The 16,694-nt window shown below is 35.6% G+C and overlaps 1 protein-coding gene across 5 annotated transcripts in view; it reads right to left on the reverse strand.

Annotated features, from left to right (window-relative positions):
- Positions 1–16,694, reverse strand: part of LOC132095431 (receptor tyrosine-protein kinase erbB-4-like) — a 361,887-nt gene that overhangs the window by 8,336 nt on the left and 336,857 nt on the right. For all 5 annotated transcript variants that reach the window (XM_059500422.1, XM_059500423.1, XM_059500421.1 and 2 more), the window contains 3 exons: positions 4,158–4,313; positions 668–743; positions 342–488 (listed from right to left, as the gene is read on the reverse strand). In XM_059500422.1, the coding sequence (XP_059356405.1) occupies positions 342–488; positions 668–743; positions 4,158–4,313 (379 nt within the window). The remainder of the gene's footprint in view (positions 1–341; positions 489–667; positions 744–4,157; positions 4,314–16,694) is intronic.

The following is a 16,694-nucleotide window of genomic DNA, read 5'->3' on the forward strand; positions in this document are numbered from 1 at the left end:
CAATAACAACATTTGTAACCACATGATGTCAGATTTAAACTGATCAACAGGCTAAGAGAAAAACAGCTGTACTGAACAACCGCGTCACAATAAAAACATTAAATCATGGTGATGCATTTTAAATGTCTTAAGAAATAATCTACAATTTTATTATTGATAAGTAGGGGTTTACTCACAGTATGCACAACAGGATTCAAAGGTCACTGACCTACAGTATAAACTCATAAGGTTTCCTTAGCTGACCTGCTTGAACACTAAATAAAAACTGCTACCATGATGTTTCATTGGTGTGAAAAAAAAAAACAAACTCTGGGATAAAAATTTGTGCAAAACTCCCTTACATTTGACCATGACCATGTAGACGTCAATAGTGCAGATGGGTGGTTGAGGAAGCCTCTCTCCTTTCTCCAGCAGGTCAGGGATCTCTCGGGTCGGGATTCCATCGTACGGCTTTCCTCCGAATGTCATCAGCTCCCAGATAGTCACACCTGGAAGAAGATCCAATAAACATCAATTTAAAAGCTTGTAGGCATGTGTTGAGACTGTCAGCTCGGTGTTTGTCTGATTCATACAGAGTCTAACTGCATGAAAACACTTGAAATAAGACTTTAAATAAAATAAGTTACATTTTACTGAGGCAATTAACTGCAATTAAGGCTCATCTCACCGTAACTCCATACGTCACTCTGATGGGTGAATTTCCTATAGTGGATGCACTCCAAAGCCATCCACTTTATAGGCATCTGACAAAACAAGAGGGAAAAGTGGATCATGTTGAATAAAAAAACAAAACACAATGATACAGTACATGAAAATGTAATAAAGTAAGAAAAAAAGTGAGCACAAGTACTGTTTTATTGTTTATTTATGCAACTTGACAAAGTTTCTTCAAAGCTTACATTGCTAAAACCAAACCTTATCACAGAATCATGCATTATATATTAAGTCTGGAAAGTTAATATTTCAGAAATGGAATAATCAGTGATATCTGATTCTTTTCATCTTTTGCTATTGGAAGAAACAGTTTTGGTTAAATGTGTGTGCAGTGCTGCTCGGCATCAAACCATGCTAAAGCTTTAGAGTTTTTCCCCTGTGGGAGAACAAACACGGTTGATTTAAAAAGGTAGATGGTTGGAGCTGAACAGAACAGAGTCCCAGGGTACTTTATTCTGGTGCAGCACCAAGAGGGAGATTCAGATGGATAAGATGGAATGTGTACCTCAAGTGAAGTGCAGGAAAAGGACACAGCTGCAGGTATGTGGAAGTTTGTTTGAAATTAAAAGGTGCTGAGAGGATGGAAGATTGACTCTCTGTCACAATGTTAGGGTAGGCTGGTGACCATGGTTTTTATTTATTTATTTTTTTTCAGTTATTTTTAGTGCTATTGGGTTACTTGGGCTTACTAGTTCTTGGCGGTTCCTTACTGATGAAAGCTTAAAGTCAAATGAAAATTTGTATTTAGGGTGTGGCTTTAGTGGCAACATGTTTTACAGTAAAAAACTGTAATTGGTTTAACATTAACTTGGGGGGGGGGGGGGGGTTGGGGGGGGGCAGTTGGGGGTTCAGTGCCTTGCTCAAGGGCACCTCAATCGTGGTATTGAGAGAACAGAAAGCACTGTACATTCACTCCCCCCGCCTACAATTCCTGCTGGCCCAAGACTTGAACTCACAACCTTTGGATTACGAGTCTGAATCTCTAACCATTAGGCCATGACTTTCCCCTACATGTACATTCACTATGAAATACTGTCAGATGTGTGTTTTTTGCAAGTAAAAACTATGTAATACCATAAACAGTGCCTTGCAAAATTATTCATAATTTTTTTTTCACGTTTTATGTTCCTGCTTTATGTTAAACTGCTTTAAATTACTTTTTTCGACATCAATCTACACTCCACAGACCATAATGGTAAAGCAAAAAACTTTTTTTAACATCTTTGCAAATTTATATATAAAATGAAACTATTGCATAAGTATTCATATCTTGTACAGTTGAAATGCAGTATAGGAGCATTCATGTTGCTTATAGATGTTACTACACTTGAAGTGAAGTTAATCTGTGGCAAATTCAACTGAATAGGTATGATTTAGAAAGGCACACGCACCTTAATAAAAGGTCTAACAGCTGAGAATGCGTATCAGAGCAAAAACCAAGCCAATTAGGTCAAAAGAACTGCTTGTAGAGCTCAGATAGAGATTTGTTTCAAGCCACACATCTGGGGAAGAGTTTAGAAAAAGTCTGCTTCACTGAAGCATCAAAGAAGCATGTAGTCTCTGTTGAATTCTCTCTTAATGGAAGATGTTTGATACAACCAGGACTCTTCCTAGAGCTGATAAACTGAGCAACTGATGGAGAAGGGCTTTGGTTTGAGTTGTGACTTAGAACCTGATGGTTACTCTAGTTGAGCTCCATGATCATACGTGGAGACAGGAGAAATCTACAGAAGCACAAACATCACTGCAATACTCCACCGGTCTGGGCTTTATGTTGGTGTGGCGAGACTCAATACTCTCTTCAGTGAAGACACATGAAAACACATTTTTAATTTGCAAAAAAGCACATAAAGGACCCTCAGACTATGAGAAACAAGATTCTCTGGTCTGATGAACCTCAATTCCAATCCAAACATCATGTTTGAAGGAAACCAGCTCTGCTCATCACCTGCAGAGTAAGCATCCCAAAAGTAAAGTGTGCTGGTAGCAGCCTAGAAGAAAAGCCCAATGCACCAAAATATTGAGATAGCCTTAAAGAAAACCCAGCCCAGTACATTCAGAACCTCAGACTGGGCATAAGGTTCGCCTTCTAACAGGACAATGACCCTATGCACACAGCCAGAGCCTGAGCTTAAACCCAATTAAATATTTCTAGAAAAAAACCTGAAAATGTGCATCTGCCCCCATCCAACCTGACAGAACTTGAGAAGCGAAGAGAGGAATTAAAAATGGCAGATAATTGCCAAATGCTGAAGAGCAAAGCTTGTCGCATCATTCTAATAAGACTTGACTCTGTAAAGGTGCTTAAGCTAAATATTTAGTTAAGGGTATGAATACTTATTCAATGTAATTATATCAGTTTTTTATATTAAATAAATGAACAGTTGTGAAAGTTCTGTTTTTGCTTTGTCAATATGGTGTATGGAGTGTAGACTGATGTGGAAAAAAGTGATTTAAAGCAGTTTAACAAAGCAGCAACACAGCAAAACATGAAAAAATAAGGGGTATGAATACGTTCACAAGGAACTGTATGTATTGTAAACAGTAAAAGGACATTACCAGTTTATTTTAAACTAATAGTTTTGTTGCTTCTCATTTTTGTAACCACTTATTTACATTAGGGTGTTTTTTTAAACATTTTATTTTGTTTATTGCATTATTTTAGTGTAATGTGTTACAGTGACATTGTTTTGTCTTTGTTTGTTTGACCATGTGCATATGTGCTATATGAGTACTGGCCATGTCTTATGGAAAGGCCATTTAAAATAAAATATGTGGCTTTATATTTTAACACCTGCTTTATTATGGTGGTTATATGTACATTTCAAGGCAAAAGGCTGATTTTGATATATTAACATTGTCACTTAATGAAAAATAGTGCCTGTATATTTTATAAATTTAAAAAAACAAAAACTTACAGGTACCAATATGCTATTCTGTAATACTTGAAAATGCTTTTTTTTTTTAATGAATTTGCCTTCGATTTGATTGATTAATTTTTTTTTACATTGTTGGATTTCTCCTTCAATGAAAAGCAGAAATCCTTTGCCCATTTTCTCATGAGGCAAAAACTGTAAATCTGATTACTCAGAAAAATGAAAGCACATATTGTCTCACTAGCCTGCGTTTACTCTGGTTTCGATTGGTCGTGCAAAGTGTTAAAAACCTGTGAGTTTTATGTGCAGAATATATGTGCAGAACATATGAGAATATGTGCAGAGTGAAAACTTCTGTTGTGTAGTATACATTTGGCCTTAGCAAACAATGTTAATTAGCCTGTCATTAGAGGCTGTGTTCTAAAACCCAGGGACGAATTTTAAGTGCAGCACATTTCTTGATTACTCAAAGCATTGTTGCTCCAACACAAAGAGCATATGTAAACTGATGTTATGCAAACAAGTCAGTGCATGCCCTTTGTCTTGTTGGGGTCATGTGATACTGACCTTGCCCCCGTCTGCATTGTATTCCTTCTCATCTGCATCCAGAAGGCGAGCCAGACCGAAGTCAGTGATCTTTATGTGGTTGGGTGACTTCACTAGGACGTTCCGAGCAGCCAGATCCCTGTGCACAAGTCTCCTGTCCTCCAAGTACATCATACCCTGCATCAACACACACACTTTTTAAAATCAATCAATTACACTGACAGTAATTTAACGGTTTGGTTGTGTGACACTAATAATAAGCGTGATGGTACCATCTCACAAGCTTATCAAATTCATTAAAAGCACAAATCATTTGAGTACTGGTTACATCTACTGTACTTCAGTTTACAGGTTACTGGTTAAGAAAATGTACATTACATATAATGTAAATTCAGTCTGGATAATTTGGATTTTTGGATAGTTGAATTATGTACTGTATATGTATTAGTTATATACAATTATAGTATTTTTTATATTTTGAATGGGCCTTAAAATTATTTATTTCAGTTAATTGCCAAAGCAACATTTCTTATTCCAAGTTTACATTCTTCATCTAATATGTATATTTTATTTTATTATATATGTGTGTGGGTGTGTATGCATGTATATATAAAATAAATTTCCAACAATTATTTACAATTATGCTGCCAACATAAAAGAGGACAATATTTCAGTGGAACAAACTCATTTTGTATTCGCTTTATCTTATTTACACTATTATTTACTTAATATGCTTCAATAAGGTCTACTGCAAAACTACAATATATTACTGAAAAATATGCATTTAAATCTCTCATAAACTAATTCTTCATGTATTCCTTCATGTGTTGGCATGATTAAAATGAAGACTCATTATGAGGAAGAGTTTGTAGCCTTAAAATGAAATGGTGAGGAAGAAGGCAGTGGCAGTAAAATCAAAGTTTGTTTGTTCTACCATCACTTTCAAAGACACTTTGTGGAGGGATTACAGTGGAAAAAAGTCACAGTATTATTAATGGAGATTGTTCACATTGATAAGCAATGATTCTCTTCTCAGGCGTGGCCGTGTATCGCAAAACAATGAAAACTCCAGACATAAATTTTCTGGAGGAGCGACCAATGCATGTAATCGATTTGAGTCCAACCAGCAGCATGGAGGCCTTTCACAGGGCCGCGATCCATTCGCAAGAAAACAGCCTCTCTACTTTTTCTTCAACAGGGCTTTCAAGTGCCCTTGAGCCAGGGGCTGGATGAAATTTAAATCTTAATGTGATTTGTGGAGAGGTAAGGACAGCTTGTGGCAAAATGGTTTTTACTAAGAAAGCGAGATAGTGAGAGCAAGCTTGTAAAAGTGGGGAAATACAATTTGAGAGGTCCAGTGTAGCCCATCCCAGGTGCTCTCTGAGATGAGAAGACTCTGTCTGTCATCACAGAAAAGCGCTTTTAATATCAAATAGCTGTTAGAATTTATTCATAGGAGGAAAGTGTATTACATCACCAGCAAAGCACCATGTTGCTGTCGCTACAAACATAGTCAGCAATGCATCATATACTGGGGGAAATCCTTGTAGTGCATTAATTTTATAAGGAACTGAAGAGAAATGTCAACAGATCTGGCTATTTCTGGAAGAATAAAATAAATCCTGATTTTTCTGTGTCTTTTGCACTTGATAAAGCAAAAACCCAGAACATTTTTTGAAAGATGGTTGAAAAATATTTTTTAAGTACTCATGTGCAGTTCTTTATTTTGCAGATTATTAGTTAAGTAAATGTGTATAATATAACATAAAATGAATCAGTTATTTTATTATTTTACTAGTCAACACTTTTTTACATTTTTTAAAAAAATAATTATTGGTCATTTGAATAACCCCAAAAAAAAAAAAAAAAAAAAATATAGATACATATATATATATATATACATATATATATATATATATATATATATATATATATATATATATATATATATATATATGTATATATATGGAATTATTATTATTCATTTCGATTACAATTATTTCAGTTAGTTCTGGGGTTAGTTCACAAAAACAATGCTGTACCTAATTGATGGTTATATCAGAATATGAACAATTGTGCTGTTAATATAAAACTATAAGTTACAGAGTTCTTCTATATTTCAACTGAACAAAATAATTTTATGATTTGTAAGTTTTTGTTAACTTACCATTTACTTATTAATATGCTTAACCAATTTACTACAAATTATGCAAAGCACTTATTTAGATTTGTAATTCCACAGGCGTTTTTTTTATCATCTTGTTGCTGAATTACTTGTATCCACTTTTTAAATTCAAATGACTTGAGATAAAAATCTGATTTTTTGCTTTGATTTGAAGTGCAAAACAACACATACAAGGAGTACTTTATAAAAACAGCCAAATCTGTTGGATATTCTGCTCATTTTCGATTGTATTATATGGCATGTCAAACCCGAGTGAGAGCTCAATTCTAATTGGGAACAAACCAGTGACACATAAAACGTATAATGAATGAGTAAAGTGGCACGCTTTGCAGCTTGTCAACAGTCTAGACTCATGACTTGCAGCACAGTCAGATCTGAAAGCATGTTTCTTACTTATTAACATGATGGCAACCGCAGCTCTGAAAGAGAAATCCCCCAATTTAAGATGAGCCAAAAATATGAGTGAATCGACTGGAAATGAAGAAAGGGGTTTATTTCAACAGCATTCAAATAAGTTTGGATTAAGCTGGGAAAGAAGATGAAGCTTTACTAACAAGAGTAAAAAAAACACTAATAGGTTGCTCAAACAATTCTTATGTTATGAAACAAGTATTCTTTACCAAAACCAACTAAGCTGCCTATAGAGGCAGGTTTCAAAGGCATCGTTTTCTTGGCATCTTAATTATCCTTCCCCCTAAGATTCCTCATTAAGGCCCTTGTAGCAAAGGGACTCCCAGAATGCACTGTGATTAAAACAGTAGGAACTACATCCAGTATTGTATTATATTACCATATTATAGCCATTATAAATATACATAATTTAAAACTGAAATAAAAATATGGACAGTCTTTGCATTCAAATCCTCATCCAACACAAGCCAATCTGATGTGCCTCTCACAGTAAAAAGTGACTATAGTTTTAGTTAATTTAGTAAGGCCACATGAGGGTAGTGTGAATGGGATTTGTAGAAGATAATAAATTAAACAATAAGCTCTTAATGTCCCTCAGGGGTCGGTAAGCAGTCCAATGGTGCAACTAAAGGGTTGAACAAGAAATGGTAATCTGCCTGCTTTGAAATACACAAATATCTGAAGAACTGTCAAGAAGGAGGGAACAAATCTCTTTATGCCATGCGTTTGCAATCTTTTCCTAGCAAGCAAGTGTAATCCGAGGTAATGGTGTGGGGATTACACCCACTGTGCTTGGTGAAGAAAAAAAAAATCACTTCCTCCTCTCCATACACACCCATAACCACATTTCACAGGACTGTATCACATCTAGACATACACTACTGTTCAAAAGTTTGGGGGCTGTAAGATTTTTTGAAATAAATTATTGCTTTTATTCAACAAAGACATATCGAATTGACTGAAAGTGAAATTAAAATGTTTATAACGTTACAAAAGACTTCTATTTCAATTCAATCCTGTTCTTTTAAACTTTGATAAATGTTTTATAGTTCATACAATAATATTAAGGAGCATAACAGATTTCAGTAATAATAATAAATGTTTCTTGAGTACCAAAGTAACATATGAGAATTATTTCTGAAAGAACATTTAACACTAAAGACTGTAGTAATGGCTGGTGAAAATTCAGAATTGCCATCACAGGAATAAATTACATAAAAAAAAAAAAAAAAAATCATATATAAAATCCACATAATCCATTTTCATTATATATTAACTTTATTATTATAAAATAATAAGCATAAAATAATCATATATATGTATATGTGTGTGTGTGAATCTTAAACAGCCCAAACCTTTGTGTAAGTGGTCTTAAAAAACACATTTTATTTGAAAACACATTTATGGACCGTTTCCAGTCTGTTCACTGTTTCTTTGATGTACTGTATAAACTGACAAGTCTGACTTAAAGAAACATACTTGTGCACATACAAAAACGAGAAGCATTTACAGAATGACAGGCCTCTGAAGCAAACATGAACAAACACAAAGGAAGTGACAATCAAGAACAAATGACCATGACTGGCAACCATTCAGTTGCCTTCCTCCTTCCTTCTGCAAGCACTGCAGTACGTATCACCAAAGACATGGTCTCTAGAGCTTTTCAAAGATTAATGAGCCTACATTAACATTAATCGTCAATCAAAATGCAATTATCTTTGTGTTTGCAGAGCTGAGGTAGAGAGGAGGGAAATGTACATTTCAGGGTAAATAATCTTGACTTGTGCACAGCTGTACCTGCAGACGGAGAAAGTGCTTGCTTGTGCCACAAAAAAAAAAAGTGATTATGTCATACTGGCATGGCTTTTCAAGAGTCTTATTTGTACATAAAGCATATCTGATCATATTTAAAATTCCAAATAACTTATAACTAAAAGTTAGGTTTATAATGTTAGCGAGGGAAATAACTTAAAGCAAAACATCACATACTGTAGATGTGCCTCTATCAAAGGTTTTCTTTCTCTTAAGCTATTTTTATTTCTGCACTGAGTAAGGAAGGTTAAGAGGCATGAAAAAGGGAAGCACTTTTTTGTCTTTTAGGCCACGGACAGAGAGAGTTTTTGCAGTGAGGCCTTTCAAAAACATGGAGACAGATAGAGCTGGAGTGCTCTCAAGAGCCATACATTACTGTCTGGGGAGAAAAGAACTGCCTACTCAGAAAATTGAACATGGTCCCAGAATTTCTTATTTATGTTCATATCAGAACTACACAAACAAAGGTCCTATTTAAAAAAACAACAATTATTTGGTGGCACCAATTTTGGTGGATATTAAAATTATACCATCGACATTGACTCCTGGATGTGGGTGAACCCTGAAATAAATACTGTATATATATTGGGTGATGGGTTTGAGGGGGGTTATAGCCCCCAAAGTAGCGCAATGACCATATCTCAAATGTCAAAACTCAAAATATGTCATTTCCATACCTTTACATATTTTACAGTCACCATTATGCAGATTGATCATAAATATAGCTAAAATACTTCCTTCTTTTAAAACTTAACATATACCACAGCTTTATCATAGGTAGAATGCATTATATTTCAATACAAGCATTTCAGTCACATGTAATTTATGCAATAATTCTGTGCAAAAAATTTAAATACTCTGCATATTGATAGCGGCTCCCTGATGTGTGAAAATTATATGCAATATTAGAATGTTTGCATGAGCAGGCAGTAATAGTCAGAAATAGTCAGGGATTACTTTTTTAGGTCGAAAAAGAACACATGTCTGGGGAAAAGAGGATGTACGGTCACCCTAATATATATATATATATATATATATATATATATATTATATTATATATAAACACAAACACACAAAATATTGGGTATAGCAGCTCATATTTATTTAGACTAATTAACTAACTAATTAGACTATTCTTAATCTATGTGAAGCATCCCAAATCATCACTAATGAGGTTATATTTCATGCTACTTATGTAGGTTTTGAAACAGAGCTGAATGCACTCACACAAAATCCTCTTAAGATAAATATCATATGCTCATTTATTTAAAAACACAAGCTGCAATGTGTTTTCCCTATATAGCATTGCACTGCGGTTTCTTCAAATGTTTCACGTCTCTCGCAGGACTAAATCCAAACCCATTCCACAGTCAGCGCACAGGCCGTTTTGGCCCATTCACTCCAGTCCCAGTGTATTTAAAACAGATTACTTCTGCAGCCTGGACAGCCAATCAATACTAGCTCTGATTACAATAAGCCACAAGATGGCTGCGCCACACAATATTTATCCCCAGAATGGACTTTAGTGTAATTAGAAATCAATGGCTCACACAGTCCATTAATGCAGCGGACGTGCTGATAGAGCAACAGAGATTTTCACATGCGTGTGAAGAGCCCTGAAGAGAGAATAAGTGACTTTATGAAAGAGCAACCCCATTTTAAATATAATGTTCACTTTGGGGATTCTACATCTTAATTTGTTTATAAGAGCTAACAGAATTTTTCAAAGAGACACAGAGTTCACAAAGTGTTCGTTATCTGTTCAACATGGGTGACCATGATTTATCTTAAGCTGGTAGAAGTATCAGTATAGAGCAGGTGTCTTCAACCTTTTGTTTGTATAAATGTGTTGTTGGCCTATAATTAATCATAAACTAATATACTACAACATAAATATATTGCCATAATAATGCATTTAATGTTCAAAAGATGTCATAAATGAAGTATTTTAAGTTTGTAGTGCTAGATAAAAAGGAAATATACAATAAGTTTATTGCAAAATATTGTGAATCTTTCTTTTAGTTGTCCAGGTGGACTATACACAGTTATTTTAATACATAAAAGTGAACTACAGTAGTAAACTTACTTACATTTTGTACACAATACAGGTGCATCTCAATAAATTAGAATGTCGTGGAAAAGTTCATCTATTTCAGTAATTCAACTCAAATTGTGAAACTTGCTTATTAAATAAATTCAATGCACGCAGACTGAAGTAGTCTTTGGTTCTTTTAATTGTGATGATTTTGGCTCACATTTAACAAAAACCCACCAATTAACTATCTTAAAAAATTCTAATATGGCGACTTGACAATCAGCTACAGTAATCAACTTAAAACACCTGCAAAGGTTTTTTTGAGAACCAAAATGGTCTCTCAGTTTGGTTCACTGGGCTACACAATCATGGGGAAGACTGCTGATCTGACAATATCCAGAAGTCCATCTTTGACACCCTTCACAAGGAGGGTAAGCCACAAACATTCATTGCCAAAGAAGCTGGCTTTTCACAGAGTTCTGTATCCAAGCATGTTAACAATAAGTTGAGTGGAAGAAAAAGATGCACAACCAACAGAGAGAACCGCAGCCTTATGAGGATTGTCAAGCAAAATCAATTCAAGAATTTGAGTGAACTACAAGGAATGGACTGAGGCTGGGGTCAAGGCATCAAGAGCCAACACAAACAGTCGTGTCAAGGAATTTGCTGAACCACAGACAACGTCAGGGGCATTCTACCTGGGCTAAGGAGAAGAAGAACTGGACTGTTGCCCAGTGGAACAAAGTCCTCTTTTCAGATGAAAGCAAGTTTTGTATTTCATTTGGAAAAAAGGTCCTAGAGTCTGGAGGAAGGGTGGAGAAGCTCTAGCCCAAGTTGCTTGAAGTCCAGTGTTAAGTTTCCACAGTCTGTGATGATTTTCTTGTGTTAGTCCATTGTATTTTTTGAAAACCAAAGTCACTGCACCCGTTTACCAAGAAATTTTCTGAAGGCTCAGGAAACCTTTGGAGGTGTTTTGAGTTGATTAGCTGATTGGCATGTCACCATATTCTAATTTGTTGAGATAGTGAATTTGTGGGTTTTTGTTAAATGTGAGCCAAAATCATCACAATTAAAAGAACCAAAGACTTCTACTTCAGTCTGTGTGCACTGAATTTAATACACAAGTTTCACAACTTGAGTTGAATTACTGAAAAAAACGACCTTTTTCACGACATTCTAATTTATTGAGATGGACCTGTATTTCCATGTGTCTAGTTTTGGTCTATCACCAACAAAGTGACAACAGAAACCACTTTGCATCTTTAAGAAACACATTGTACTGGTGTATAATTCATGGATGAATCAGTGTATTTAAATTAATTTAAACATTTGAGTGAATTAGTTAACAGTTCACTTAAGGGACTTACCTCTAAAATAGCAAAAGAACTGCAATGGTTTGGGCCTGCTGTTAATATATATATATATATATATATATATATATAAAAGGCTTTTTAAACACACTCTTAACTATTGTTATAAATTATAAAGGGAGTTCCCAATATAATTTGCAGGAATAACTAGAACTTTCTTTCATATAATATGCAAGACGTGCTTCAAAAATTAACATTGAACTGGGAAATATGTATTGATACCCAGTCCTACTTATATATTACATTTTAATGACGGAAGGGACAATGGAAATTAATACTTAAATTTAGTTCTACTTTAGCTTCAGTTGAACTTAATATTTTATTTTTGTAATGCATATTTTCATCTTCCCCCAAAAAATTGAGGTTAAGATCAAACAGATTAACGGTCCCCTGCAGTGCCATAACAGACCCCCCAATGGGCCCCTGCGGAAGACCCTCAAAATGGGAAGATCAATACCGCACTCACCCAAAGAATCTCAGAGAGGATTTGTCTCCATGTTTAGTAATCACGTTTCAAAATGAAAGCTTTAAAGGAATGAAAAATCCTCCCGTTTCCTCATTATTGGATTACTATATCTACGCCCATATTGCTTCCCCCATAAACTTATGATTACATTAACCTCCTTCTCAACTCACTTTTGACCTTTTGAATGATGTCCTCCATTCCCAAAGAGACAGATATAAATTGTGTTTGTCACTTATTAAGTGTTTCTCATTTTGCTGTGATGTGAACTTTTCTGAATTTGAAACCCAAAGCCGTCTGTACGTATCCTGTCTCTGTGGAGGATGTGTGCTCTTGAATAATCTCTGTGTAAAGAGTGAGGAAGGTGACCTGTGAAGATCCACTGCAGTGAAAGTGAATCAGTCCTCCTGTCTCTTCAGCCTCATGCACACTCTTTATCCTCTCTTATACCTGCAACCACATCCGGCTGGGATTAGACTCAGCCATCTCTTCATCATCCAAACCAAAAAATCTGTCCCTGATATTTCAGTAGCGCATTGCGTGGAGCCGTGTAATAGGCTTAGTCTTGCAGGTGTCATCATCAGTATTCTAAATGCCCTTTCTGAACAGTTTCACCACCACAAAACCATTCCATTAACTCCAGACCTGTCAGAAGACCACAGTTGCTTGAAAAAAATTATGGCAATCAACAAAATTAAAGGGGAGATCTCTATATTGATTATAACTGCAATCAAACTAGGGACTTTAAATTGCCATTTGTTTTTTAGGAAGAAATTGGGGCTTTGACCTTGCAGATAAAGTTTCAGACAATTCAAATCCTTGTCTAAAAATGCGGTCGTGTCAGAAAAGACTATACTGATCATCTTGACCATCAAAAACCTTTAGTTTTAAAACTTCATAACTTATTATTATTATTATTGTAACAAGGAGTCGGAGGCATTCGGGTCCATATGCAGCATTTATTAAACAGAATGGTCATACAGGCAGAGATCAGGAATGGCGTCAGGTGTGTCAGGGATAACCAGAATCGTAATCAGAAACAAGCAGGGATCGGGACAGGCAGCGGAGAATCAGAGTCGGAATAAACAGTCCAAAGGTCAAAACACAGGAATAATAAACACAGGGAAACCGCTCGGAAATGTCAGACTGGCTAAACAAGACTTCGCAGTGAGTGAGAGTGAGTGTGCTGCTTTTATGTGTGTGTGTAAATGAGGTGCAGGTGTGGCAAGGAAATTGGCTGATGAATGAGGTGCAGGTGTGGCAGGGTGATTGTGATGCAGTGACTCATGGGTAATGTAGTTTGGGTGTGGTGCAACAGTTTGAGAGGTGCTAGTGTCCAAGTGACAACTGGTGGTGAATGGGTGGAATGGTCCTGACTGGAGTGCCCTCTACTGAAGCTCATGGGCACTCCATCTAATGATCGTGACAATTATTATTATTATAGTTTTTTAAGTTATCTCTTATGCTCAGGAATGCTGGATTTATTTGAACAAAATTACAGTAAAAAAAAAAGAATAATAAAATTAAGACTGTGAAATATTATTACAACTTTTAATAGCTGTTAAATATATATTTATTTATTAAGTAATTTATTCCTGTGATGGCAAAGCTGCATTTTTAGCTGTCATTACTACAGTCTTCAGTGTCACATGATCCTTCAGAAATCATTCTAATATGCTAATTTGGTGCTTAACTGCTATCAATTATTATTGGTACTCGATTCTTAATCGAGTGCTCTTTTTATTATCAATGTTGATAAAAGAATTTGCTGCTTAAAATTTTTACTCTTTGAATAATAGAATGTTTAAAATAACAGCAATTATTTGGAATAGAAATCTTTTGTAACATAAATCTTTTCATTTTAAGTGTCTGTTACTTTTAGATCAATTTAATGCATCATTTATAGTGAATTAAAGTAATAATTTCCTTTTTTTTTATCTTACTTACCACTAAAATTTGAAGTAGTGTATCATGGTTTCTTCAGAAATATTACGCAGCACAAGTGTTTTCATCTTTCCAACAAAAACAAAATGATCACTGAACATCAAATCAGCATATCAGCATGATTTCTGGAGGATCATGTGACACAGTTTTTCTAAACTTTTAACTGGCAGCATAGATGATAAAATAACTATTTCATCATATATTTTAACTACTTCTAAATGCAGAGTATTAAACCATGAAGGAAACTGTTTATTTAAAAAATGTGAAATAGTTGTAAAGACAGCTCCAGTGGGGACGTCTTCCTTGTCTGTGTGTCCCGATTTGAGATTTAAAAAATAGGGCCCCCTTGTTCTGTACAACTAGTTGCTGAATAGAGAAATAAGAAATGCTTATTAGAAATGATGTCTCTATTTCCTCTGTCAAGTATTTTATTATCCAGCACCTGGACTGCGCATTAATAGAGGTTAAAGAATCTCTCTCACACACACTGACTGACACACACACACACACACACACACACACACGCTGGATGCAGAAAGCAGGCGATACACTCCCTCTGTGACCAATTTTCTAGCCAGTGTTTGGAAAGAACACAGCGCGAGCACAGGAAAAATAATAAAGAGCGGCATGCTGCACAGACTAAGGGCTAATTAAAAGCTGAGCAACACAACATGGCTGACAAAAGAGAGGCCTGTTTAAGTAGTTTGTGTAAACATGCCACTGAAGACTACCAGTGCAATCACAGAGAGGAGGAGGACGGGGTGTATCAAACAATGACAGGTGGTGAGAGAGTGAGCGAGAGAGAGGGAGAGAGAGAGAGAGAAGAGCACGGCAACAAAGAAATGAGGAAAAGTACATAGAGATAATACTCAAGAGAGAAATTAAGGGTAGAAACATAAGAATGCTTTATTCAGCATGTCTTACAGCATGTGTCTCTCTGTCTGTGCAAGCTGTGCTGCATTAAATAGCCATGTTGTGATGTTAATAACATGAAACCAGTCAAAATCAGGGTTGCTTAAAGGTGCCTAATGGCTACAAGGCAGACAATTAAGAATGCCTTGATACACTTATTTTTATTTCATACTTGCATTAAATCTATATACAAATGATCCCAACTAAAACTTAATATTACTATTATTATTATTTTTTTTTAAGATACCAAGTAAAATGGAAAGAAATGGATAATCATGCATGAAAAAGATCAGGTTGTATATTTCCAAAATAAAATAACTCACTTTCTCCTTTGGGGAAAAAAGTTGATTGACTCAAAAGATGATTACAGAATTCAGTTTGGTGTAACTCAGTGTGAATGTGTAATATCTGCCTCAGCATTATATTATTTAAATTTAAAAATATATAAACTCTACTGTTCAAAAGTTTGAGGTCAGAAATAATTATTTAATGTTACCAAATCTGCATTAATTTATAATTCATTATTTAATACAGTAATATTGTAAAATATTAGTATGATTAAAAATAACTGTTTTATATTTGAGTATATTTTAAAATGCAGTTTATTCCTGTGATGGCAAAGCTGAATTTTCAGCAGCCATACCTCCAGTCTTCCTTATCACACGATCCTTCAGAAATGAATAATATGTTATAAATGAATAGAAGTATTCATTTATTTACATTATGCCATGAATTGAATGGTAGCATACAATATGTACATTTTTCTTTGAATGTTTCATTCAAAATCCACTTGCCATCATCCTTACATTGACACTTTAGTCATGTCAATCATGCCTTGGTTCTCTTACGAGAGCTCTCTCGTACTGCGTCTTAGCTAAGACGCTACGGGAAAAGCCTCTTTTCACGAAATACTGAAGCAAAAAATTATCCTTAATTTTGTATTTTTGTAAAGCGCATTTGCAGCAGTACACAGCCATAGGCGAGACGGCTCGTTCGCTCATTGGCTTGTTCTGCGGCAACTGCACAGCCTATCGAGTGCGGGCTGATGCAACATCAGACCAATAAGGGCGCTTTGCGCCCTTCTTGTCACTTCCCGCCGAAACGGGTGTGGCCCAACCTATAAAAGGAGCTCGAAAAGGCTGACTCACCTGATTTTTCATCTCTTCAGCGAAGCTCACGCATCGCTGGATCACGGAGGAAGCAAGCGCCGTCTGAGAAAGCACATCAGCAGGACGAGCCATTCTGAAGCTGCTGGCATCGCCGCCTTCCACTGCCGTTCCTGCTGCGCTATCCGGCGCCTATATCCTTTCAATTCTGTTATATCCAAGCTGTTCTTATGTGTGTGTGTGTGTTCGCCCTGCGACACACACTCGTAAAAGAGCTTGCGTCTTTTTTAAGATGCCTTCCTGCGGCTCGTCAGTGCCCC

Source organism: Carassius carassius, chromosome 19 (assembly GCF_963082965.1).
Source record: "Carassius carassius chromosome 19, fCarCar2.1, whole genome shotgun sequence".
Taxonomy (NCBI): Eukaryota; Metazoa; Chordata; class Actinopteri; order Cypriniformes; family Cyprinidae; genus Carassius; species Carassius carassius.